Source organism: Dromaius novaehollandiae, chromosome 21 (genome assembly GCF_036370855.1).
Source record: "Dromaius novaehollandiae isolate bDroNov1 chromosome 21, bDroNov1.hap1, whole genome shotgun sequence".
Lineage (NCBI taxonomy): Eukaryota > Metazoa > Chordata > Aves > Casuariiformes > Dromaiidae > Dromaius > Dromaius novaehollandiae.
In genome coordinates, this window is record NC_088118.1 from 8,326,466 (window position 1) to 8,351,904 (window position 25,439).

Below are 25,439 nucleotides of genomic sequence, written 5' to 3' on the forward strand. Positions count from 1 at the left end.
CTTCCCTGCCCCGCGCAGCCTGCCCGCATCCTGGCTTGCTGCTGCTTTCTCTTTTGCCAGCAGCAAGCCACTCTCAGAAATGCAAATCTGTTTTAATTAAGGAGGCTAATAAACAGCAATTAGGATTGCGGCTCTTCTGCTGCTCCCCTGGGGTCATTCCCTCCTCAGGCCCTGTCCTCGTGCGGGTCCCCACGCCGCTGTTTGACACGGCGTTGGGAGAGCAGAGGACACCCCGGGACCTCCAAGCCGTGCTCTTGGCCCCAGCCCCTCTTTTCATTCCCACTGCTGCAAGGTTTCCACCAAGGAGGGACAAGGACATTTCCCTGCAGGTTGTGTGTCCCCAAATCCCTGTGCCTCTCAGCAGCCGGCAGGAAGCTTCCCCTGAAGGAGGGACGCTGCTGTGCCTCCGCAGCCTGCAAAAAATTAAAAACAAGGAGCCAGCCCAGCTACGGAGACCCCAGAGGGAAAAAGCACTTGTACCTGCAGCAGATTTCAAAATTAAATAGACAGACTGGGGCTTCTGGTTCATTTCAGTTTGGGCGTTGCTCTGTTTTTCCCCTTTCCAGTTACTGAATTCCCAGGCTGAACTTTCCCTGGTCGTCATCAAACGTCTGTCGGGCTGGGGCTGTCCCCCACGTCCCCCCGGCTTTGCAGCTGAGCAAGGGGGCCGAGGAGGACAGGGCTGCATCCAGCCAGCGCCGGATGCCTCTGCCGCACGCGGGAGGCACCGCACAACGAATACGAGTGCACGACGGAAACGTATCTTGTGTTGGCCGGGGCTGAGCTGGGGACACTTGGGTTACGTTACAACCGGGCAGTCGCCTTGAATAACGCACCCAGGGAGTCGAAGTGCTGTGCGAACACGTGCTTTTGAGGACGGGAGGAGGCCAAGGCATGGAGAGAGGAGTAGTCAGAGCTTGTTTAACATGATACTCATCGAAAGGAGGGCACAAAACCCAAGTCCCTGTTGCTCTGCATCACGGGGGGGCTGATTTCAGGTTACCGATGCACGGCTTGCAGGTAGCAGCTGTCTCCGCCGGTGCCTCATTCGCTCCCTACCCTCCGCACACGCTGCCTTAATCCCCTGGGGAGCAATTAGTGTAATTGTTGCCTACCGGATCCAGGAGAGCGCTGAAGAGGAGCGGGCTGGGCCCTCGCCTTGCTGCTGGAGCAGTCAGCCCTTCTCAGAGGCCGGCTTTGCCACGGAGATGCCCACCGCAGGAGGAGGGTTAGGGGAAGGGCACAGAGCGGCTTCTGGGTAGGGCTGGACACAGAAACGGTGGGGGAGAGGGTGGCTCTGGGGCAGAAGGGGACCTGGCAGAGGGAGATTGAAGCAGGGTGGTTCAATCACTATCAGACAGCAGGGATGATAGCGATAGACGCCCGCCTTGAAGCGAAGATGCCCTTCTGTCCCATGCGCAATGTCCCTCTGTGTCACAAATGAGGGAGCTGTTTCTCCATCCATCTCTCTCAGAGGGGGACCTCAGTGTCCTGCTGTTTCCCCCGCTGTCTCCAGTGCGCTGTGTTTCTGGCTGTGGGACTGCAGCCATCCGTGGGAGAAGCCAGCGTCCCTCTTGTCTCTCTTGCAGGGCCGCCCATCATCTCCAGCACGCAGACGCAGCACGCCTTGCATGGCCAGAAGGGGCAGATCAAGTGCTTCATCCGCAGCACCCCTCCGCCGGACCGAATTGTGAGTAGCACCCTCCAGGGCAGCGCCTCTCGGGGCGTATCTCATGCGTTGCATGTCTTAGGGTGCCCTAAGGTGGGCAAACCACAAGCTCTCCCTGCCCCCGTCTGATCCCTCTTCTCGGTTGGCAGGCCTGGTCCTGGAAGGAGAACGTCCTGGAGTCTGGCACCTCCGGGCGCTACACGGTGGAGACGGTCAGCACTGACGAGGGCGTCATCTCTACGCTGACCATCAGCAACATCGTCCGGGCCGATTTCCAAACCATTTACAACTGCACTGCCTGGAACAGCTTTGGCTCAGACACAGAGATCATCCGGCTCAAAGAGCAAGGTGGGCATCTCCGCCGTGGGGCTGAGGCGCCAGCGGGGACTGCTCGGCAGTGGGAATTAGCTCCTGGCCAGGCTGTAAGAGTGGGGAGATGCTGTGAGAGGCACAAAGTGCTCCAAAAAGCTCTTGGGATGTTGGAAGAGGAAACTAGAAAGGGCAGTGAAAATATGCCAGCTGTGCTAGTGTAGAATCACATCCTTAGGGTACCTGGCGCTGGCAGAGGGACGAGGACATGGGAAAGGCCCTGTAAAGTCTCTGCCACCCAGCACTGATAGGGTTTTGCCCCACTTTGCCAGTGCCTGGCTTGCTGGAGCCGGAGGGCATGGGCCAGGCCTGGGCCTGGGGCAGCTGCATCTCTTGCTCCCTGCCCCAGAGCCTAAAACGATGCCACTGCCGTGGGCTGGAGGATCTTTTGTATCCACCGAGAAACAGGAATGGCTGCTCCTGCTGAACCCCGCTGCTCCGCAGTGCCGGGAGCGGAAGGAAGGCATCTGGGCTGATGGTCGTTGCATCCCACCAAACAGGGCTGCGGCACCATGCAGCGGCCATCAGATGCGATGCCGGCACGTGGTTTGGCAGGGCTGGGCTCACCCATCCGGCCTCGAAGGCCTGTTAAGCAATTCTGAGGGGATTTCTGGGTTGGCCGGGGGATTTCCACTCTCCTGGGGCTCTCCGTAGCAAGGGAGGGAGATATCTCTGTGAGGAATATGTAGCTCCTGGAGGGACTCCAGTTCTATTTTATTAAATGCCAGGGCAGGCAGGTGGATTGTTCTCATTAAGCTGTGATTTATAGGCAAGGCTGCCGTCCAGATTAAATCAGAGCTAAATGAACCCCTTAAAATTAGCCTTGGGCTTCTTCCAATTCAAACAGAGCCAGTGGTTTTTCCAGGTCTTCTGCCAGTCGGAGAGTGAGCAGCAGCAAGCCCGCGTCCCGGCGGAGGGTGGCCGGGCAGCTCCGCGGGGCGTCGGGGCCAGGCCGGGGTGCCGCAGGGCGGAGCGAACACCCCGGCGGGCAGGCGGGCAGCCCAGCAGGGCGCTTGAGCTAAGTTTAAGCAGGCGCCGCAGCACCCGAGTCCACGGCGGCCCAGCAGAGCCGGCTCCGCCTCTGAGGTCCGAGTGTCCCTGCTAGGCAACGCGAGGACGTCCCACGCCAGCAGCAGCCCCTGCCCCGGGCAGGTGACACCGTAGGGTGGCAGAGGACGCCGTAGGGTGGCAGAGGACGTCCCCTTCAGGGGGACCTCCCTGCGCTCGCAGCGGAGAGCAGAGCCGAGGGCTGAGCGCTCAGAAATACTGGTGTGTGCGCTTGGGCTGTGCAAGGCTGTGGACACTTGCTTTATTTTCAAACAGGTACGGAAATGAAATCAGGAGCTGGTATGCACGCAGGTATGGAAATCATGAGCTGACGGTGAACGTGACTTGTCCCCAGCCGCCACCGCACCTTAGGACCCGGCGTCCTCCTCCCAGCTCTGCTTTTCCGGCGCTGCAGGCAGGGCCGGCAGGGCAGGAAGGGGTGTAGGAGAGCTGCAGGGAGCACGGGACGGTGGTCGGGGTGCGGACTGGGAGGCAGGAGCAGTCTGGTCTCAGCTCTGCCACTGACCTGCTCTGCAAACAGGGGCAAATCGCACTGCCTCTCTGTGCCCCAGCTCCCCGTCCGCTGAGAGAGGGATAATGCTGCACAGCCGCATTTTGAGTGCTGGGGAAGGGACCACGTAAGTGCTATTACGGGCGAAACAGAGGGACAAGGACAGGGTTCCTGGGAGAGGAATAGCCAGTGCAGGACTGGATGGATGTTTGGACAGATGCCTGTGCGATGTGCTGCCCTTGTGCCTTCCTTGTCTCCTCCAGCCAGAGCAGGGGTCATGGGAGAGCACATAGCCAGCAAACAGCTCCTTCTCGGCTTGCATCACTACCTGCTTCTGCACCACAGACCCTGCTTCCCGAAAGCTTTGAGCCAGCCAGCATTCCCAAAGGCGCCAGGCTCCTGCCTCCTCACCCTTTGGCTCCATGCGTCCCTGGGAGAGCCAAGCATTTGCAGAAATCCTGCAAGGAGTTACCACCGTCTGTAGCAGCATTGCCTAGGAGGTGGTGGTAGACTAACGAGCAAAGAAAATCCCAAATTCTTCTGGCTGTGGCTCAGCTAGTCTGTCATAGACGTTGTTTTTAAGATGAGCTCCTTGGGACAGCTAGGACCAGCTCTGGCCTCTGCTGTTTGAGCTCCAGTTAGAGTTCCCAGAGCACTTGGGAACTGCATTCTCCCGAGGTGTCCCCGGGGAAATAGTCGCGCTGCCACGGTGAACACTCTCAGTGGGTCTGGCAGTCTAATCAGGAAGCAGGAAAAGCCGTCTGAGTCACGTCACCGAGGGCCTAGCTCAAGTGACAAGTGACAAATGGAGGGATCAGCAGGCCCAGCAGAAAATTCACGAGCAAGCCAGAAAGTGAAAAGCATCAGCATAAACCACAAACCGAATCACTTCAAACAACAAGCTAAGCAGGGAAGATTAAAGGCTCTTTCTAGATCAAGCATGAGCAGAAGAGGCTAAACTCAAGCAGTACAATTTTTTTAACCATCTCATCTAGGACTGTAAGAAAATAGAGGGGTTGCCCTGCTAGTCTGGTGCAGTCCTCAAGGTAGGGCTCAGGACCCACTAGGCGCCATGGCCACTGCGAAGGGGTACCGTGAGGTGGCTTTATACCCTTCTAGCCCTGCTGGTGTTAGATAGCTGTAAAGAAACCCTTCACTGATTGCAAAGAGCCTATGGTAAAGATGCCGGTGGAATTATTATAATCCCTTAAGTCACACTGGCCGATGGATCTGCTAGTGAGGATGTACACCCGAAAGTCTGCCCATCAAGAAGGTTAAAAGACGGGATCCGTGACCACTACAAGATGTTCTTTGTTGCTGCTTTTGGTATCATCCACCTTTGTACAGCCACAGCATCCAGCGACAGCCACCGGCGACCAATGAAAAACATAGTGCTGAAGCTCTATAGCCAGCATCTCGTGTTATCCATCACCACAGCCTTGCAAAAGCCAGATCTCCACTGCAGATTTGCTGGCAGCATCAGCAGATACCTGGTAAGATAGGAGGAAGTGTCAGTGAAAGAAAAAGAACAGTCCCCCTATGTACCCTGAGTTTCTCAGGTCCGAGGTGAAATTCTGTGGTCCAAAAAGAGAATGAGACTTACCCCAGCCCAGAAAATCCCAGCTAGATCATCTGTTTGACCTCATGTTCCCCTACCAACAGCATCCACGTCCCCCATCTGCTCAGGAGACAAGGAAAGAGGACCGCCGAGCATTCATTTTTCCCTAGATTCGGTATGAACCCCTCCATTTACAAGGCAGGTCAGCCCGAGCAGGAAACACGTGCTGGAGGTGTGCAGGGAAGGTGGTGAGGACACACTTGGGTCTCCTCCAGAGATGCTGTGGCATTTCATGTGTTCATTCTCTCTTACTGAGTCCTGATCTGATGTGCTCATTCAGTGCCAGTTCCTCCCTTCCAGCTAACTCCTTCTCCCCCTTTGCCCCCTGAGCAGGAATAGCAACGCAGCATTTAGTAAGTGGCCAAGAGCTTCAGAGCCAGCGCGCACAACTCTTTCCCCCGTAGCTGAATGCGCTTCTCCATCGCCAGCAGGAACAGCTCTGCTGCCAAATATCCCAGCAGCTTGGGGCAGGACAAGCCATCCTTGCAATCACCTCCTGCCTCCAAAGCTTCCCATTGCAGGGCCAAGAGACAGGCAGGGACGACGGTCTGGTCTCACTGCTGATCAAGGGTAAAGTCTGGGTGAAAGCCTTTGCTTTGCCAGTCAGCCTGTGTGTCACCTTAGGTGAGTCACTCAGGGCATGTTTTTAACACCCCACTGAGCAAGTTGGAGCTCCTGGGAGCTCGGCTGGCCCCCAGGGAAAGGGTCGCCCCGCTTTTGGGCTGTCGTGGGTTCACAGGAGGCCAAGTGGGGCTTAGAAATAACAGGCGCGGGGAGGTGTAGGCCTCTGGGGGCCAGCCCCTCTGCTTCCCCTGGCTTTTTGCAGTGGCTGCTCTGAAATCCAGCCTCACCTCCTGCCACCCCGGTCTCCGTTTAGCAGCCCTGGGGTCGGTTGGGAGCCCACGGGAGGGCAGGAGGGAGGGGTGGCCAGGCGTGCGCAGAGCAGACCTGCGAGGAGACGGCTTTCTACCCGTCGGCTGGGCTGAGGAAACATCTCTGCCTGCCCGTCCGTGCCTGCTGACGTGCCGCTCACCCACTAACAAGGCAGACACCCGAGGCAATTAGTGGTACCAACTGCTTTGGTACCCGCAGCCCTCGAGAGCGAGTGCTGAGTGTCCATGTCTAGCAATAATCCTGAGGAAGAGGCACAAATGCAATATTCGCTGTTAAGTGGGGACCGTGCTTTGAGGGACTGAAGGAACTGAGCAGGGAGATAACAAGGCTCTTGGGCTGAAAAATCTGACCCTTTCGCCATAAATGTGATTTCATATTCCCCCCGCACCTTGCAAACTGCTGCCTGGATCTGTGCAAATAAATCGGCTTTGCCGTCTAAGCTGCAGCCCGAAATCCCCGCTGGGAACTGAACTACAAAGTTATCGTCGGCAGAAGGATGCGAGCACGTAACCCCCGCTCTGCGGCCGGCCCCGCTCCTCCAGCGGCGCGGCGGGGCCGCCGTCTCGCCTCCCCCCGCACGCCCCCGGCCCGCTCGACGCACCCCTCCTCGGCACGGGCCCATCCCGCAGCCGCAGCACGCACCTCAAGGGCTCCGGAGAAGGACGGCCGACTCGATGAGCCAAGGGAGAAGGCAGGGGAGACCATTTGGATGTAGAACAGGCAGAGGCGGTGAATGATGGCTTGGGGTTAATTCAGGCACGTACACTTTACAGCCAGGCACCTTCCTGCGCCGGCTCCCGGCAGCTGAGCTATTACCTCGGGCAGAAGGGGCTGCTCCCCGTCTCCATCTTTCGCCGTTGCACCCAGCCTGGCTCCCGAACCTTTCTGCCGCCCGGCGCTGACTCCGTTTTGTCTTAATAACATTAACACGCTGCCTTCTTACGTGCTGTTCATCCTTTCAGAGAGGGTTTTTCGTTAAACCGCGCAGCACTCCTTAAAGCAGTCATTAGCCTCTTCTTCTGGTCCCCTCCTCGTCCATCCCCCGCAGGGAAACTGAGGCATGGAGAGGTCAGGGCCTGCCCAGCTTGCAGCGTGTGTCAGTGGCAGAGCTACGAGATCTGCTCCCTGGGCCCAGGCTCGGGACTTGCTGGGCCCCCTCCAGAGCGCACGCTCGTGCGCGGAGCGCGGCAGCGCTGCGTCCCACCTCCCCAGCCCCTCCGTCCCCGGCAGCCGGGACCGGGGAAGCGAGCCGGGCTCCCTCCACCTAGCTCGCTTCCCCCGTCCGCTCCTCCCGAGGACGTGCCGGCGTCCACGCAGGGACGAGGGAGCAGCCTGCATTGCAGCGGGGCGGGAGCGGGGAAGAAGATCCGTTTTGGCGGGGGGAGGCCTCCCCCAAATCCTCCCCAGGTAGCCGGGGAGCTCAGGGGAAAGCCGCACGCCCACCTTCGTCCGGGCTTCATGCACCCTCTCCTTCCTCTTGCAGAGTCGGTGCCGATGGCGGTGATCATCGGAGTGGCCGTGGGGGCCGGCGTGGCGTTCCTGGTGCTGATGGCCACCATCGTTGCCTTCTGCTGCGCCCGCTCCCAGAGAAGTAAGTGTCCCCCGCCAGCCCCCCTGCACCCAGCGGGGGCTGAAAGCCGGGCCCGGAGAAGGGCCGGGGGCACACAGCCGCCTCTCCACGGCGAGGCACGCAGCTCGGCCAAGGCATTCGGCCTGTTGGCTGAGGGGAGAGGGCTTTGCATGGCGTCAGCGTGTGTGGGAGGCAAAGAAATTAGAGGCTGAGTTTACTGACACGACACCAGAGCAAGCTGGCTCTCATACGGCTCCACCAAATGCTCAGTGCAGGTTTGCAGCTCATGGCAGCCCTGCGGGGAAAGGGCTGCAGAGCGCTTTAAAAACATGCTCATCTCCATTTGCACGGGGCGCAGCTCGAGGAGGGGTGGGAAGCCTGGGCCCTGGGGGCAAAGGGGCTGCAAAGAAGGGGCCTGTTCTCCGCTCTCCGCTCTCCGCGCTGGCAAGATCGTGACGCCCAAGAGGGAGAAGCAATCCCGGCCTCGGCGTGACAAGTTGGTGCTACACACACCCCTCTCTTCGTGCTCTCTTTGTTGCTGTTTAAGTCCATTTTCTCGACATAAAACATATTTCCTAGAGGGAAATTGCAGCCAGCTGAGGGGTTTTTGCATGGGACACATGGTATTGGAAGCGTGGCTGCGGTGGGAATGCAAGTTAACGTGACATTAGAGACGCAGGTAGAGGGAAGGAGGGGTAAACAGAGTGGTATCATGTTGCCTCATTAAAAAGACACCGGGAAATTAAAGGATGATTGTTGGCTAAATGAAAAGGCATCAAACCATGAGGGAGAGGAGTCGGATTGTTTGGAGCATCTCGGGCCGCGTGAGAGAACGAGCGATGCTTGATGGTTTTCCCAGCTCGGGGGATGTGCGATACAGCTGCCGCGAAGCCAAGCGCCATACACAAGCTCTGTGTGCGCCTGCCAAGAAACAGTTGGTTTTCTTTTCTTGGGTTTTTTTCACCTCTTTTTTTGATTGTTTGCAAAGGAATCAAAGAGCCCCAGCTCCTCCTGGATTTGGATATGAACGCCTGGCCTCCCGCGGCAGAAATGTGTTTAATTTTAAGAGCAATAATGATATCTCTGCCTGTTTTATCCCCCGTTTTTTGAACTCTTGCAAACTCCATTAGCAGCTCCTGCAAGTATTAACAAATTAAAGCCGGGGCAGTCATTAATCTTGCTTTTTGGGAGGGATTGCTGATGGACAGGAGCAGCGCTAGGACCTGAGAAGAGGCCAATTCAATTTTGCTGAAATCATTCAGCGGTGATGAGCGACGCGAGCGCCCGAAGGAAGCAGGCCAAGCCGTGTTGCCACGTCCATGGTCAGACGTAATCAGCCGTGCTCCCCCCCGGTGCGCAGCGAGACGTGCACATGCTGCATCACTCGGAGCCGGCGAGAGCCTGTGGTTCATTCTATTCCTCTTATTTGATGCAACCAGATGGTGCGGGGTTCTTTACAGGACACACAATTTAACACTAATGCTGTGACAACAGATCGAATACGTGGCGCAAGGGCCAGGTTTTAGAGCAGAGAGCGAAGCCAGCGATTGGAAGCGATGGTCACTCAAAAGCATCCAGAGGAAGGGACTTTTGGAGGAAAAGGCACTGCCCGTCCTTCCTGAAGGACATTGGCGCTTGTGCAGAGCAAGCTTGGATCTGGGAGAGGAATAAGAGGCATTTTTCTGTTCAGGAATGGGGGGATAAATAGCAGAAGGAGGGTCCTGGGAACATGGCAGCGTGTCAGTGTTCGACGTCCCGTTCCTCCAGGTATTTTCCAGTGCAGCCCCGCTTAGGAAGGACTTGTCGGTCTCCTGAAGGCAGCACGCGGGGACGCCGGCTCCGCGGCAGGCGCTTTGCGGCAGCAGAGCGGCACGAACGCTCGGCGAGGCTGCTGCTGGGGAGGCGGCGGAGCAGGATGCCGCGGCACTAATGAACCATCAGCACCGAGCGGCAGAGGAACCTCTCCGTGTCCTCACGGCCCCGGGGGGCCGCGGCGGGTGGCAGGAACTTCCCTGGCTAATGATGCACTCAGCCGATTTCTCTCTTCTGCCTGCGACCTGCGGGCGCTGGCTGAAACCTGGCTGGTGCCACGTAGCTGAGCACGGCACTGTCCCAAAACCTGGGTGCAGGTTGGGTTCCCTGGCGCCGTGCAGGGACCCCCGGATGCTCGTGGTGTGGGTGCTCGGCCCCCAGCAGAGCCGCTCAGCAGGTGTCCTGCTCAGAGGACATTGGGAGCTGCCCAGACGGGGTTTCTCCAGGGAGCAGGTTGCTCCGCTCCGTGGGCAGCTCTGCCGCGACTCGCGTTTATACACCACGCGGCGAGGGTGAGGAGAGGACTTTGGTCATGGTTAGCGGCGTGAGAGCAGCAGAGGTATTGCAGAGAGCGGCTCAGCGCTGACGGGACAAGCAGAGCCGTTTGCTAGGAGGAGAGGGACTCGTTTCCTGCCAGCGCGGCTGCAGATTCGTCTCGCAGGACAAATCCTGGAGCGTCGCTGCGTCATTTAAAACAGCTGCCTGCAAACACAGCCCTCAGGCGGACCGTGGAGGGCACAAGGTGACCCGGCGGTAACTTTGGGAAAGGCGTTTCCTCCATGCCCCCAAGCTGCTGCCTGACACGGCTCACGGGATCGGGAGAGGCAGTCGCTGGACCTGCTCTTTGGGAGACGCAGCAAGAGGCAGCACCAAGTACGTGCCGAGCAGAGAGCTGCCTGCAGGCCATTTCTTTTCCTAAAAAGAAAAAAAAATACCACACATCTGTTGTTGTATCTTTGGTGACATAACGGCCCAGAGTTATTTAAGGGGGAACACCCCCGGGAGAGAGGATGTGCAAGACAGTAATTAGCTTTTCCTTGTGATTAAATACAGAGGCTCCAGCACCAGGAACATCATTCCAGCAAAAAAAAAAAAAAAAAGACGACACAGGAAAGAGCAATAGCAGTTTCCCAGAGAAGCCTTTTGTCTTGCACTTGGAGATGTCTCTGGATGGCAGCAGGGCTGCGCTTCCCCAAAGCTCCGGCAGGGAAGGGCGAGGGACACTGAGGAGAGAAGACGGCTTGATTCAAGGAAGGGGCTTCAAGCCAGCCCTGATGATGTGTTGGCCAACCTCCTGAGAGCTGACGCCGGCCTTGTGCTCCCATCTCCTTGGGTCTCCGCAGTGCCCCCTCACCTCCCAGGCTGCATTTTATATATAAGCGTTTCAAAGCTTCTCCTGCTCTAGCGTGTCTCCAGCTCGGTTTATAAAATGGCTCATCCTGTAAGCCACAAAGAGCTCGACGAGCCAAGTGCCGGGGTGTGAGAGTGCAAGCGATTGTGCTTGGTTTAAAAATAAAATCACCTTCCCCTCCTGCGCGGTCCAGCCTGGAGCTTGGCTATGCTGGTGCTGAGCTGGTGCAGAACGGGCTGGAGCTGGGAGAGGCGCCCGGGGAAGTGAGCGTGGAGACCTGGCCTTGCTCTGCAGGGACCTGAGGGCTTGAGGGGCAGGAGCTGATGCTCCTGGATGGGGTTCATCCCGTCTTTCTGGCGCTTGCGCTGGCTGGAGGAGCACTCCAAGAGCTGGCTGTATTCCTGCTGCTCGCTGGACGTGGCGGCTGGTGATGCACAGCCAACCACTCAGTCCCTGCAAGAGGCCCTGTTAATGGACGGACTCAGTCCTCGCTTGGCAGGGCACTGTCGGTCCCTTCGGCAACGTGCGCTGGAGACAGATCTGACGAGTCCAGAGGTTCAAGGCACATTGGATCCACGAGGGTTGGTCCAGCCATCCCCGGAGGCGAGAGCCCGCCGCGGTACGCAGAGGCAGATCGCAGGCTGGAGCCCAGCTTCAAAGTTGGACGCTGTTTAGATCTTGCTGTTCAGATTTGCATCCCTCTCCGCTTTTCATCTCAGATTCGCGCAGCCGTTTCTTCTCCTGCTGCTTGGTCTCTTTGGTTTAATTTTTCTAAAATGACTTCTTCAAAGCATGCCCAACACCTCCGGGGAAACCAGAGAGTCTCTCCAGAAACCTCTCCCTCCCTCCCTCCCTCTCTCTCTCTCTCTCTCTCTCTCTCTCTGTCCCCCAGGCCTTGCATTGCCCTGCGTGAAAACAGGCTGTTTGGAGCAGCAGCCAGGGATGATTTCATCGTCTTTCCCCAAAAAACTCCCACTTAGTCTTTGTTCATTGCTTAGCCTTAATTGCCTTAAGCCTATTGCTTCCCATTTGTAGCTGCACCCCAAACTTGGGGATGGCTTTTCTCAGCGGCTTCCCAGCACCCGGGAAGAGCTGTGCATTAAGCCCCTCAAGAGCAGCTATTTCACATACTCTTAAAGCGTACGCTATAGGTCAGCAACCTGGACATACATCCCACCACTGGAGTGTTGGCCCTGTGCCTCGTCGCCCAAGACTGTGTCTGCAAGGTGCCAACCTGAGCTGCTCAGCAGCGCTCTGGCTTGGCGAGGGTTAATTTTCCTCGGCGGGGACAGAAGTCCTTGGCGATCAGTCCGGTCCCTGAGGTTGTCCAGGCACAGTCGCCTCCAGGTAACCCCTTCTCCCTCTCCGTCTCCCTCTCTGCGCAGATCTGAAAGGTGTGGTGTCCGCCAAGAACGATATCCGCGTGGAGATCGTGCACAAGGAGCCGGCCTCGGGCAGGGAGACGGAGGAGCATCCCACTATCAAGCAGCTGATGGTAAGGATTTACTTCTGCCCCCTGGAAGCAATCATCCCGGGTAAATGTTTGATGGTAATGAGCACGGGCACGTGTAGCTCAGTGCCGCAATCCCCACTCAAGGCAAAGATGCTCTTCCAAACGCTTGCTCGGAGATGCACAATCTCCTGCCATAAAAAACTCCTCAAGTGAGACTTTGCTAACGAGGAGGGAGAGGTTTATTACAGTAGCCCAGCTGCCCACGGGGCTGATTGCGAAGCACGTTTGCCACCTCGCACGGGTAAATTGCTGCAGACTGCACATGGACACACAGTAGGTGAACACAATATAATAATAAACTAATTAGCCGGCGGTAACTGCACCCCTCTGAACATGCTTTGGAGATTCATCTGTGCGAAAAGAGTAGGTGCACAAGAGTCATTTGCAGATTGTTAACTTTTTTTTTTTTTTTTGGGGGGGGGGGGGGGGGGCAGCCCAGCCTGACGTGGATGTGTTCGTGACCCGTATGTGTAATAACCTTGGAGATGTCCCTCATTCCTGAAGCCTCTGCTTCAACCCGAGGCCTCTGCTTTCACCTGAGGGGACCAAATGACAGAGGCAGCGCGAGATGCTGCTAAGTGAGATCCAGGGAATTCAGCCCCTGGGTGAAATCTGCTTCAGTCCCTGTGCACACGGTGCATCGCATCCGTGCAGCCCTACCCTGGGCTGCTCCTCACTGCTGTCACCGCTCTGTGCCTGAGACCCAATTTGCCTTTGCTTTGCTTGTTAGTGTCATGTTGTAAATGACAAATACAAGCCGAACAAATGGCACAGAAAGCTTAGCCACAGAAAGCCGCGCGGCCGTGAAAGGTGAGACAATAGAGATGTGGAAGGGGGAAGTGAGTGCAGAGACCAGAGGCTGTTTTCAGGGCTGCTGGTTGGGTTTTCCTGCTCCAAACCTCCACATTTTGGGGCAGCACTTGTAAGAACTGGTTTTCCTGCCTGCGAAAGCGAGCTGAAGAATCACCGGCGGAAACGCAAGGCTGAGCTCCCTGGGGCAGGCAGAGCAGATTTCTGCGGGTGCACGTGTGCAGCAAGGGAACCTCAAAACCGAGAGGCAGGAGGAGATGAAGATCTGATGGCACCTGTTACGCCGGTGCTGCCAGCAAAGTGCGTCGGAGAGTCCTGAGCAGAGGCCCTTCGTTCTCAGCACAGCTATGAGCTTTGCCCAGGAGGTACCAGCACAGGCGAGGAAACATTCGGGGCAGGAGCACGCCCTGGCGCGGGTCTGTTCAAGGTGGGCCTCGCTAGGCGCGTCCTGACGGCCATGTGTGGGCTGCCACCGCTTCCCAAGCAGGGGGGAAACAGCCCGCGCAGGGCCCCGACGCGTTCGCAGATGCGCAGCGGGGTTGTCTGAAGCTCAAGCAAACAGCGTTGCCCCGCGGAAGGGCAGAGGAGGCCAGCACTGTGCTTTGGACCGCGCTGCTCACGGGAAGGGGAGTAAGGAGCTCTCTCGCCCCAGGACCCCCCTACTGCCATCTGTATTGGCAGCGATCAGCAGAGCCGAGCTGCCACGGGGCTGCCGGAGAGGCATCGGCACGCGAAGGAGGGGCTGGGCTCTGCCCAAATGCTGTTCAGCCCCTCAACCAACACGTTGGAAGCAAATGTAAAGCCACAGCAGAGATTATTTGCCAAACGCAGGAGATTTTGCCTCGATGTGCGCCCTTGGCGGGACTAGCACTGGAGCGGTGCAGAGAGCGGCGCTGGGCACGTTTCGGTAAGGCGGCCGGCAGGACGGAAACGGTGCAGAAAAAAATGACACTGCAATAGCTGGGAAAAAAAAATGCCTTACAGGGAGACGGCTACAAAGCTGGTGCTTGAGCTTATCAGAACGACTTTTGAGGGGTGATTTGCTCACGGCGTTGTATAAAGGGGCTATTTAGGTCCGAATAGGGCAGGCGAAGCCGAGCACTTTCAAGTGCCGGCCTCCCTGGCCCACGGCAGCGGCGTCCCCAGCCCGCACGCCTGGCAAACGCCTCCCGCTTTGCTCGCCACGCTGCTTAGCTCAGAGCCCCCGGGGACGCCCGGCTCCGTCCTCCCCCTCCGCGCTGTTTGCAGCAGCTGGCAGAAGCGTCCTCCTAGGGCTGTTAGACACCCCGGCTCCGGATGCTGAACGGATTCCTAATAGGAGAGTCCGAGTTTGTCAATGACATGACAGATCAAGTTAAAGAAGTCGTCCTTGCTAACGAGCGGCAGCGATGTCTCTCTGGCAGGGGCTGAGCGGCACGAGGGGAGATGCTCTGCGCCACTCGCGTGCTCTCGACCCTCACCCCAAGACCGTCCTGCTCCCCCTCCTCCCTGCACCGGCGTTATTTCCCCTGCTGGCTCTTCGTTTGCCTTCCCTAAGCTTACTGTTACATTTCCTGCCCCGACTCAACCTCACGGTGTCCTTTGAAATTATCTCCTTGCCCTCAACAATGTTCGCAACACCTTGCAATTTAATATCAACTGCGAGTTTCATTAACATGCTGGGTGCTCACACGGAGAGATCATTAATGCAGATGTTAAATAAAACCGGGCCACGCGTCAAGCGTGGCAGTTGCGCTCGCTTGCAAACAGTTCCCCTCTGCTCGACAGCTTGCCGCTTAGCATCAGCCTCTTCGCTCTTCCCAGACCGTTTGCGAAGCATATGACGGGGCTCCTGTCCAGCCCGGCGCCTGCAAAGCTGCAGGAGCGAAAAACCCAACTGTCTCCTTGCTGCCGCATCCCTCCCACCCGCTAATTTTGCAATTCCACCAGCAAAGCCATCCCGCTCGCCTGCCACCGTTTGCGCCTCGCAGAGCTGCCGCTCTGCGGCACTAACGATGCCTCTGCCCCTGCATTTCCCTCGGCCGGCTTCGCCCTGCTGGAGCCTTTCTGGTGAGCGAGTGCCAAAATGAGTCTCCCCCCCCCCCCCCGCTCCCTTTTTCCTGAAAATTGCTATTGCATTTGTTATTCTCCAGCCATCTGTGACCTCCACGGCTCTCTGTGCTTTTCACAAATAATTATTCATGCATCTATAAATTCATTAACACCTTAGGAAGCAGGTTCTGCCGGCTGATCTGCAGCCGCTCGCATTGCCGCCGCACTGCCTCCCCGCCTTCGCTGCCTCTTGGCCGTTGTGCAGGGCAGGGCTGCGGGCCCGCGGAGGCCAAGGCACGGGAAGGCGGGCAGCATCCAACGGCTGGAGGCCAAAGAGCCCATGGGAGAGGCTGATCCTGGAAAAAAATATCTGTACAAGGGCGGCTTTATCGTTCCCGTCCGGTTCGGCTCCGGGATTCGTTGCATCGGCGCTCTGCTTTGGCTCGTCTTTTGCCTGTGCTGTATCGAGGGGGTTGAAGAGCAACACCTCAGCCAGCTCAGAAATCTCAGCGGGGCTTGTTTTTATGGCGTTTTTATTTCTTCGCCGGCCATCAGCCCCCACTGGGCGCAGCCGAGGCCGCTGGCTCGGGGATCCGCACCCATCTCGCAGCCCCGCTGGGCGTCATCCAGTTACGCGACGAGCAGGAAACAATCCCGAGGCGGGAAGGCGCTCGCGGGGAAACCGAGGCACAGAGCCGCCAACCCTGGCCGCCTCTGAGCTTTGCCGCTGGGAAAAACAGCGCTAACCGCCCGCTCCGGCGCGTCAGCAGCCCCGAGGCTGGAAATGGGCCCTGCGCTCGGAGCCGCTTCGCTCTCCTTCGCGTCTTCCTCTCTTCCATCCTCTTCCTCCCTCCCACCCGCCGTCTGTGCATTCATCATCCCTGCTAACAGTGGTAATGGAGTTAACTTTTGTCCCCGCGACGCGTATCGACACGTGTAGCCACCTGTTTAAATTAAGAGCCTCCTCATTAACAGGCTATTTATATACAGTAACTCGGGGCGGCGTTTGCTATTCATGCCGCGATCCGAGGGCTGCTCGCGCCGGCTTTGCAGCCCTTTTGTGCTCAGGCAGACCGAAAAGAGCTGGAAAGTGTTCAGTGAGGGGGAAAAAAGAAAAAAAGCAGACAAGGAAAAGGCCGTTTGCCTCCGGTGAGCGGTGCCCCATGGTAAAAAAGCAGCGCCTGCTCCTGCCCCAGTGCCGCTCCGGGGGGGCCGGGTCCCGTCGGACACCGGGCCGGGAGCGAGCCTGGGTCCTCTGTTTGCCCAGGGATCAAAAAGCGACGCGGGAAAGCAAACGCCCGTCCCGCCGGCTGCCGAATCAGCGGAGCGAGGTGGCATTGCGCTAAGCCGCGGCGCAAACTTTCGCAAAGGTCACGTTAATGAATGGCTTAATTTGGGAATTAGAAATTAACTGATGCGATTTCGCTTTCTGAACTGCTCCTTTTGCCGCCACGCGTCCCCCCCTCCCTCCCCGGAGCGGGGGGCTCGCTGCGCGGGGTCCCAGTGCCCTCTGACGGCGCGCCGGCTCACTGCAGCCCCCGGCTCGGCTGCCGGGAGGATCCACGCGGGAGAGCCACGGCGGACGCTGCCGGACGCGGGGGCTCCTGACCCCTTAACTTGCCGCTTGCTGACTGTGCCCTGGCCTGCGTCTCGTGGAAAAGCCCCGTTTCCAGCCCCTGCGAGCGATGGAGGGTCCCGTTTCTGCAGCCGTCAAACCCGCTACGCCGCCGTCCCCGTCACCCATGGGTGCCCCACGCTCTGCCCTGCTCCGGCTGCAGAGCGGCGCCACGCGAGGAGCCAGCGCTGACGGCTCGGCCCCGGATCCAGCATCGCCCCCGGCAGCAACGCGGACCGGACCACCGCCGGGAAACCACAGCGTCCCTCCAGCACCGGCAAAGGTTTTGTAAGGCCACGTGCCCGCACCGCCGTCTCCCAACAGCCTTCCTCCGGGGCTCGTGGTGTCACCACAGTGGACACGCGGCCGCTGGAGCTAACAGCCCCCCTTGCGCAGTTTTAGCCACCCTGAATTTAATACTTGTGACACCTGTATTTACCCTGGTAAATCAATGGCTGTTACAGGCTTTTTTCCAGGAAAAAAAACAAAAAAAAACTCAGGTACTTTAATTTATTGCATTTAATAGCTGTATCAAAGGCTTTCGGAAGATCAACAGAGAGTGCTGTAGGGCAAAGTTCTACAACCACTTACCGCTTCAAAAAGGGAAAAGAGAGGAAAAAAAAAACCGAGGTGGCAGCAGCCAAGCTGGGCAGTAACCAAGCCTTGCTCGCAGCTCGGGGGCCGCGATTAGCTCAGGTGCTCGCCGGCAGCACGTCCGGCGCCGGGGTTAGGCCGGAGAAAGCGAAGCGACCGCGCGCGGGCTGGAGCCCCGCGATCGATGCCGGAGAAGATAAAAGGCAGCTGAGAAATTGGCTGGTAATTATTGGGCTTCGGCAGGGCCCCACCTTGCTGAAGGAAGGGTAATTAAAGCCGTCTTCCAATTAGCGTGCACCGTGCCCCCAGTCGCAGTCAGCCTTCAAAGAAAAACTAATGAGGCGGCGAGAATTGGGCTGCGGTGCCCCCCTCCCTCCCTCCCTCCCCGCGACTCCCACGCACCCGGCCGGCAGCGCCCGTCTCAGGCCTGCGGCCGCCAAGGAGCCCTGCGAGCCAAAAAATCAAAGCCAAGGGAAACGCCTGCGCCGTCCCAGCCGCCTTCTGCGCCCGGCGGGGCCTTGGCAAGCGCCCGCCGCTCTGGCGGGGCCGGTTCGGCAAAACTGCCGGGCCGCAAAGCTGCGGAGAAGAGCCCAAGTCCAAAAAAAAAGCAGCAACTCACCGGCTTTCATGTTATTTACAGCGTTGCGGAAATGCCCAGAAGTCGCTGGGGTTTTGAGAAGTTGTTAGCAGCCGATTTCAGATGGGAAGGGAGAGATGGGGGGGTCGGGGGGGGGGAAGGCGATTCTTGCTTTTCGGTTTGGGCAGGTGCGCTGGAGTCAGCGTCTGCAGCCCCACAGCCAGGGCCGGCATCAATAATGCAGCTCCCCGTCAGCCCGTGGTTTACAGCCTTGGACGGGGAAAACATCAACCGCGGCACCGCTCTGCCCTTTGGCTGAGCCGGTGGGGGAGCCGCCGCGGCCTCGGCTCTGCCACGAACCTGCCGCGTGCCCTTGGGCCTGTCCCTGCGCTTCGGGTGGTGGGGGGACATGGGGGGACGCAGGGGGATGCGGGGCCGCTCACGGCCTCCTGCCTGCTCTCCTAGATGGACCGCGGGGAGTTCCAGCAGGACTCGGTGCTGAAGCAGCTGGAGGTGCTCAAGGAGGAGGAGAAGGAGTTTCAAAACCTGAAGGTGAGCCGGTGGCAGCCTGGGGCGCCGGGCTGGCCCTTCCCCTCCCAGTGCCGCGCGGCAGGTCCCCTCGTGCTCCTCATGTCACCAGTCTGAGGCCCAGCTCCAGAGGCCTGTCCCCTGCGCCAGGGAGGATGCTGCGGTACCCAGCCAAGGATGCTGCGGTACCCAGGGGAGGATGCTGTGGTACCCAGCGAAGGATGCTGCGGTACCCAGCGGAGCTGTTGCCGTAGCGACCGAGGAGCACTCTGGGCATTCACGCCATGGGACCGGGGTTCATCCTCTCCCCTCCCCAAGCCCAAGTTTGGGGGCTGGTCCCAGGCACCCTTTAGAAAACGGGGGGGGTGGGGGCACGTATTTGAGAGGTCCCCATTGGTGCGGGTGGCACGGGGCCCCGGGGAGGGCGGGCGGGCGGCCCCGCGCCGGCGAACAACGGCTGCCCGTGCCCGCAGGACCCCACCAACGGCTACTACAGCGTGAACACCTTCAAGGAGCACCACTCGACGCCCACCATCTCGCTGTCGGGCTGCCAGCCGGACCTGCGGCCCGCCAGCAAGCAGCAGGTGCCCACGGGCATGTCCTTCACCAACATCTACAGCACGCTGAGCGGGCAGACCCGCCTCTACGACTACAGCCAGCGCTTCGTGCTGGGCATGGGCAGCAGCTCCATCGAGCTGTGCGAGCGCGAGTTCCAGCGCGGCTCCCTGAGCGACAGCAGCTCCTTCCTCGACACCCAGTGCGACAGCAGCATCAGCAGCAGCGGCAAGCAGGACGGCTACGTGCAGTTCGACAAGGCCAGCAAGGCGTCCGCCTCCTCCTCCCACCACTCCCAGTCCTCCTCCCAGAACTCGGACCCCAGCCGGCCCCTGCAGAGGCGGATGCAGACGCACGTTTGAGCGGCCCCGGGGGGGGGGACGGGGCGGGCGGCAGCGGGACCCTCCGAGGAGCTCGCGGCCGCGCCGGAGAGGCCACAGCCGGTGGGAAGGCCGAGCGCCGGCACACGCTAAGCACAAACCCGGACCCTCGGCGGCGGCCGGACCGAGACGGGAAGGAAAAGCCGAGGGCCGCGCCGGCGGGGGGGGGGAGCCCGACCCCCAGCCGCTCTCGCCGCCCCCCCGCTCGCCCGGCTCTTCCTTTGCGTTTTTTTGGTGTTCAGTGTCCATAATCCTACAGTGCGTTTCGGGGATTCGGCTCGCGCGGGGGGTGGGGGTGGGGATCGGGGACGCCGGCGGCTCGGGGACGTGACGGTCACTTGGGGGGGGACACCCCCCCGCTTCTCCCCCCCCCCCAAATAAAAGTGCCCCCGGGGAGGGGGCCGCGCCAGCGCAGCGCCGCCCCCGCTGTGGGTGTAGCGCCCGGCGCCACGAAATAAAGAGAAAGCTGAAAGCAGAGGGAGCTGGGGGTGGGGGGGGCCGTCGCTGCTGCTTTGCGCCGCTGGGACCCACACATGTGGGACAGGGGGGGAGGGGGCGCGCGGTGGCACCGGGGGACCCCGTCGCGGGGACGCGGAGTGGGCTCGGACGGGGCTCGGCTCAGCGCACCACCCCCAGCGGGAGCCAGGACGCGGGGCGCAACGCCGGCGCGGCAGCAGGTAAGGGCCACCACGGGCTGGGGACACGGGCACAAGGCACAGGACATGGGGACACGGCCTGGGGACAGCAACATGGCATGGGGACATGGGCACAACACAGGGATGGGGCCATGGCACGGCACAGCGACATGGGCACAGCGACATGGGAATGGGGACAGGGCTCGAGCACAGGGACACGGCCTGGGGACAGAGATGGGGACACAGGGACCCAGGCTTGTGGACATGGCAGGGGGACAGGGCCATAAGGACACCATGGGAATTGGGTTTGGGGACATGGCACAGGAACATGGGGTGGGGACATGGGGACAGGGCCATGGGCTTGGGGACATGGGGCAGAAACACAGGACATGGGGATGGGGACATAGACATGGGACCAGGCCATGGGGACAGGAACATGGGGACATGGCACAGGACCATGGGGATGGGGACATGGGGATGGGGACAGGGCACAGGGCCATGGGGGCAGAGCCATAGGGCAGAGACACAGGACATGGGGACAGGGACATGGGATTGGGGACATGGCACAGGGCCATGGGGTAGGGACATAGGGCAGAGACACAGGACATGGAGATAGGGACATGGACATGGCACCAGGCCATGGGGACAGGAACATTGCCTTGGGGACATGGGACAGGGACATGGGGCAGAGACACGGGACATGGGGATGGGGACAGGGATGTGGCACAGGGCCATGGGCTTGGGGACATGGCACAGGGACACGGGGTGGGGACACAGGACATGGTGACATGGGCTTGGGGACATGGGACAGGGACACGGGGACACCAACATGGGCTTGGGGACATGGCACTGGGACATGGGGACAGGGACACAGGCCCATGGGGACAGGAACGTGGGTCCGGGGACATGGCCATGGCCCAGGGACACAGGACAGGGGGACACGACGCAGGGGGAGCCCAGCACAGACGGTGTCAGGGCACACTCATACTCACACTCCTGCTCCCACTCAAACCCCCCTCACACTCCCACTGCTATGGGCACTGGCTGCACTCACACTCCCACCTCACTCACCTCAACCTCCCACAGCCCCCTCCCATGGGCCCTGAGCCTGCACTCACACTCAGCTGAGCCTACACTCAACTTTCACACTTGGACCTGCACTCACAGCCATGCTTGAGCATACACTCACATCCGTAGTCCCCCAAGCCGCACTCTACCTGCACTCACAACCACACTGCTGCTCAGGTGAGTGTGAGTGGAGGCTCAAGTGTGGCTCTGAAGATGCAGGTGAGTATGAGTGAATGCAGGCTTGAGTGGGTGCAGGTGAGTGCAAGTATGGGTGCAGGTATGTGTATGAGTGAGTGCTGTTTGAGTGCAGGTGTGTGAGTGTAGGTGCAGGTGAGTATGAGTGCAGGCTCATGTATGAGTGTATGTCCTAATGTGAGTGCAGGTTGAGAGCAGGTGAGTGTGAGCCCACACTCAACCTGCACTCACACTCACCTGAGCCCACACTCACCCTGCCCTGTAAGACCAGCACTCACACTGACCGGAAGTCACAGCCACACTCAAGCCTCCACTTGCCTGAGGTCACACTTCCCTGATCCTGCACTCAGACACATTTGAACCTACACCTGCACCCACAGCCATGCTCACTTGAGCTTGCACTCACACTCTGCTGAGACCATGTTCAACCTGCACTGACCACACTCACCAGAGCCACCACTCACCTGAGCCCACACTGACCCAGCACTCACCTCAAAATGCACTCATACTTGCACTCACAGCCACTTGAGCCTGCACTCACACTCACACTCAACCAAGAACACCTCAGCCTGCACTCATGCACCTGATCATGCACTCACACTCACCTGATTCCACACTCAACCTGCACTCACATACTAAAATGTGCACTCCTAGTTGCACTCACAGCCACTTAAGCCTGCACTCATACTCCTGAGAACACCTCAAGCTGCACTCACCTGAGCATGCACTCACATTCATCTGAGCCCACATTCAACCTGCACTCATAAACATGCACTACTTGCACTCACGGCCACTTGATTGAGCCTGCACTCACACTCATACTCACCTGAGAACATAACCTGTGCCCATACTCACCTGATCATGTACTCACACTCCCCTTAGCCCACACTCAATCTGCACATCCACTCAAGTGTGCATTCTTACTTGCACTCACTCAAGCCTGCACTCATACTCATCTGAGAACCTCCACCTGCACTCACCTGATCATGCACTCATGCTCACCTCATCCACACTCAACTTGCACTAGCACTCAAGTGTGCACTCATACTTGCACTCACTTGACCCTGTGCTCACTTATACCTGAGAACACAACCTGCACTCACCTGATCATGCACTCACACTCACCTGGGCCCACACTCAACCTGCACTCACACTCATACTCAAGCATGCCCTCCTACTTGCATTCAGCCAATTGAGCCTGCACTCACTCATACTCGAGACTGCCTCAACCTGCACTCACCTGATCATGCACACACCCCATCCCACTCAACCTGCACTCACACTGAAATGTGCACTTATGTGCACTCACATCCACTCCATTGAGCCTGCACTCATACTCACCTGAGAACACCTCAGCCTGCATTCCCCTGATCATGCACTCACACCTAAGCTCACACTCAACCTACACTCACACTCATACTTGAGTGTTCACTCCTACTTGCACTCAGCCACTAGAGCCTGCACTCACACTCATACTCACCTGAGAACATAACCTGTGCCCATACTCACCTGATCATGTGCTCACACTCCCCTTAGCCCACACTCAACCTGCACATCCACTCACTCAAGTGTGCATTCCTACTTGCAGTCACTCACTTGAGCCTGCACTCACCTGATGATGCACTCACTCACCTGAGCCTGCACTCACACTCATACTCAAGCATGCCCTCCTACTTGCATTCACCCACTCATACTCACCTGAGACTACCTCAGCCTGCACTCACCTGATCATGCACACACCCCATCCCACTCAACCTGCACTCACTTACCTGAGCCCACACTCAACCTGCACTCATACTGAAATGTGCACTTATATGCACTCACATGCACTCCATTGAGCCTGCACTCACACTCATACTCACCTGAGAACACCTCAGCCTGCACTCCCCTGATCATGCACTCACACTCATACTTGAGTGTTCACTTCTACTTGCACTCAGCCACTTGAGCCTGCACTCACACTCACCCAAGAACACGTCGGTCTGTAGTCACATTCACCTGATTATGCACTCAGCCACACTCAAGCCTGCACTCACGCAATTGAGCCTTCACTCATACTCACCTGAGAACATTGCAACCTGCACTCACACTCAAATGTGTACTTGCACTCAAATCCACTCAAGTCTGCACTCACACTCATACTCACCTAAGAACACCTCAACCTGCACACTCACCTAATCATGCACTCACTTGCCTGAGCCCACTCAACCTGCACCCATACTCAAATGTGTACTTGCACTCACACTCGTACCCAAGCCCATCTTAACCCGCACCTGCACTCACCTGATCATGCACTCAGCCGCACTCACTTGAGCTTGCACTCACACCTGAGACCACACTTGACCTGCACTCATACTCACCTGATCCAACACCTGGACCACACACCTGAGTCCCCACTCACACTTGAGTGGGCACTCATACTCACCTGAGGCCACACTCAACCTGCACTCACACTTACACTCATGCACTCCTACTTGCACTCACACCCATACTCCCCCAGAACACCTCAACCTGCACTCACACTCCCCTGATCATGCACTTACAGCCACTCAAGCTTGCACTCACACCTGATCCAACACTCACCTGCACCACACGCCTGAGACTCTATTCACAATCACACTTCAGTGTGCACTCATACTCACTTGAGAACACCTTAGCCTGCACTCACCTGATCATGCACTCACACTCACCCAAGTCCACAGTCAACTTCTACCCACCTAAAAACTACTTGCACTCAGCCACTCAACTGAGGCTGCACTGACACTCACGCTCACCTGAGACCACATCAACCTGCACTCACACTTGATCATACACTCACACTCAGCTGAGTCCCCAACATGCACTCACATAAAATAACTATTTACACTCACACTCATACTCACCCAAGAACACCTCAACCTGCACTTACCTGATCAGGCACTCACCAGAGCCCACACTGAACCTGCATTCATTCTCAGGTGCGCACTCCTACTTGCACTCAGCCATCCACTTGAGCCTGTGCTCACACTCATACCTGAGAACTTGCATCCACTCCCCTGATCATACACTCACACTCACCTGAGCCCACACTCAACCTGCACTCAAATGTGCATTCATACATGCACTCACACTCAACTGAGCCTGCACTCACTCAAATTCACCTGAGAACCTCAATCTCCACTCATGCTCACCTGATCATGCACTCACCTGAGCCCACACAACCTGCACTTACTCACCCAAGACCACACTCAACCTGCACTCATACTCAAGTGTGCATTCCTACTTGCACTCAGCCATGCAGTTGAGCCTGCACTCACACTCATCTAACCTGCATCCACTCCCCTGATCATGCACTCACACTCACCTGACTCCACACTCAACCTGCACTCACTCATACTCAAGTGTGCACTACTTGCACGCACATCCACTCAATTGAGCCTGCACTCACACTCATACTCACCTGAGAACACCCCAACCTGCACTCATATAATCATGCACTCACCTGAGTCCACACTCAACCTGCACTCATACTCAAATGTGCACTACTTGCACTCACAGCCACTCACTTGAGCCTGCACTCACACTCATACCCAAGACCATCTCAACCTGCACTCACCTGATCATGCACTCACAGCCACACTCACTTGAGCTTGCACTCACACCCGAGACCACACTTGGCCTGCACTCATACTCACCTGATCCAACACCTGGACCACACACCTGAGCCTCCACTCACACTCAACTGTGCACTCATACTCATCTCAGCCCACACCCAACCTGCACACATACACCTAATTCTGCACTTGCACTCACAGCCACTCAAGCCTACACTCACACTCATACTCACCTGATCATGCACTCACAGCCACACTCAAGCCTATACTCAACTGATCCACCACTCACCTGAGCCTCCACTCACCACTTGAGTGTTCCCTCATACCTAATCATGTACTCATACTTGCACTCACAGCCACTTGAGCCTGCACTCACATACTCACCTGAGCCTGCACTCCCCTGCACAATCACGCACATCTGAGCCTCCACTCACTTGAGTGTGCAGTCACCTGAGCCCATGCTCAATCTGCACTCACAACCACTTGAGCTTGCATTCACTCATA

General features: G+C 58.2%; 1 protein-coding gene across 3 annotated transcripts in view; it reads left to right on the forward strand.

Moving 5' to 3' along the window:
* The window catches only part of KIRREL3 (kirre like nephrin family adhesion molecule 3), a 349,047-nt gene extending 329,126 nt beyond the window's left edge, over positions 1-19,921 (forward strand). For 2 of the 3 annotated variants that reach the window (XM_064524341.1, XM_064524343.1), the window contains 7 exons: positions 1,590-1,690; positions 1,819-2,017; positions 3,362-3,397; positions 7,592-7,699; positions 12,227-12,336; positions 18,447-18,533; positions 18,983-19,921. In XM_064524341.1, coding sequence (XP_064380411.1) covers positions 1,590-1,690; positions 1,819-2,017; positions 3,362-3,397; positions 7,592-7,699; positions 12,227-12,336; positions 18,447-18,533; positions 18,983-19,426 — 1,085 coding nt within the window. In that variant the 3' untranslated portion in view covers positions 19,427-19,921. The remainder of the gene's footprint in view (positions 1-1,589; positions 1,691-1,818; positions 2,018-3,361; positions 3,398-7,591; positions 7,700-12,226; positions 12,337-18,446; positions 18,534-18,982) is intronic. The other variant, XM_064524342.1, reaches the window with a different exon arrangement.
* Positions 19,922-25,439: the final 5,518 nt, after the last annotated feature.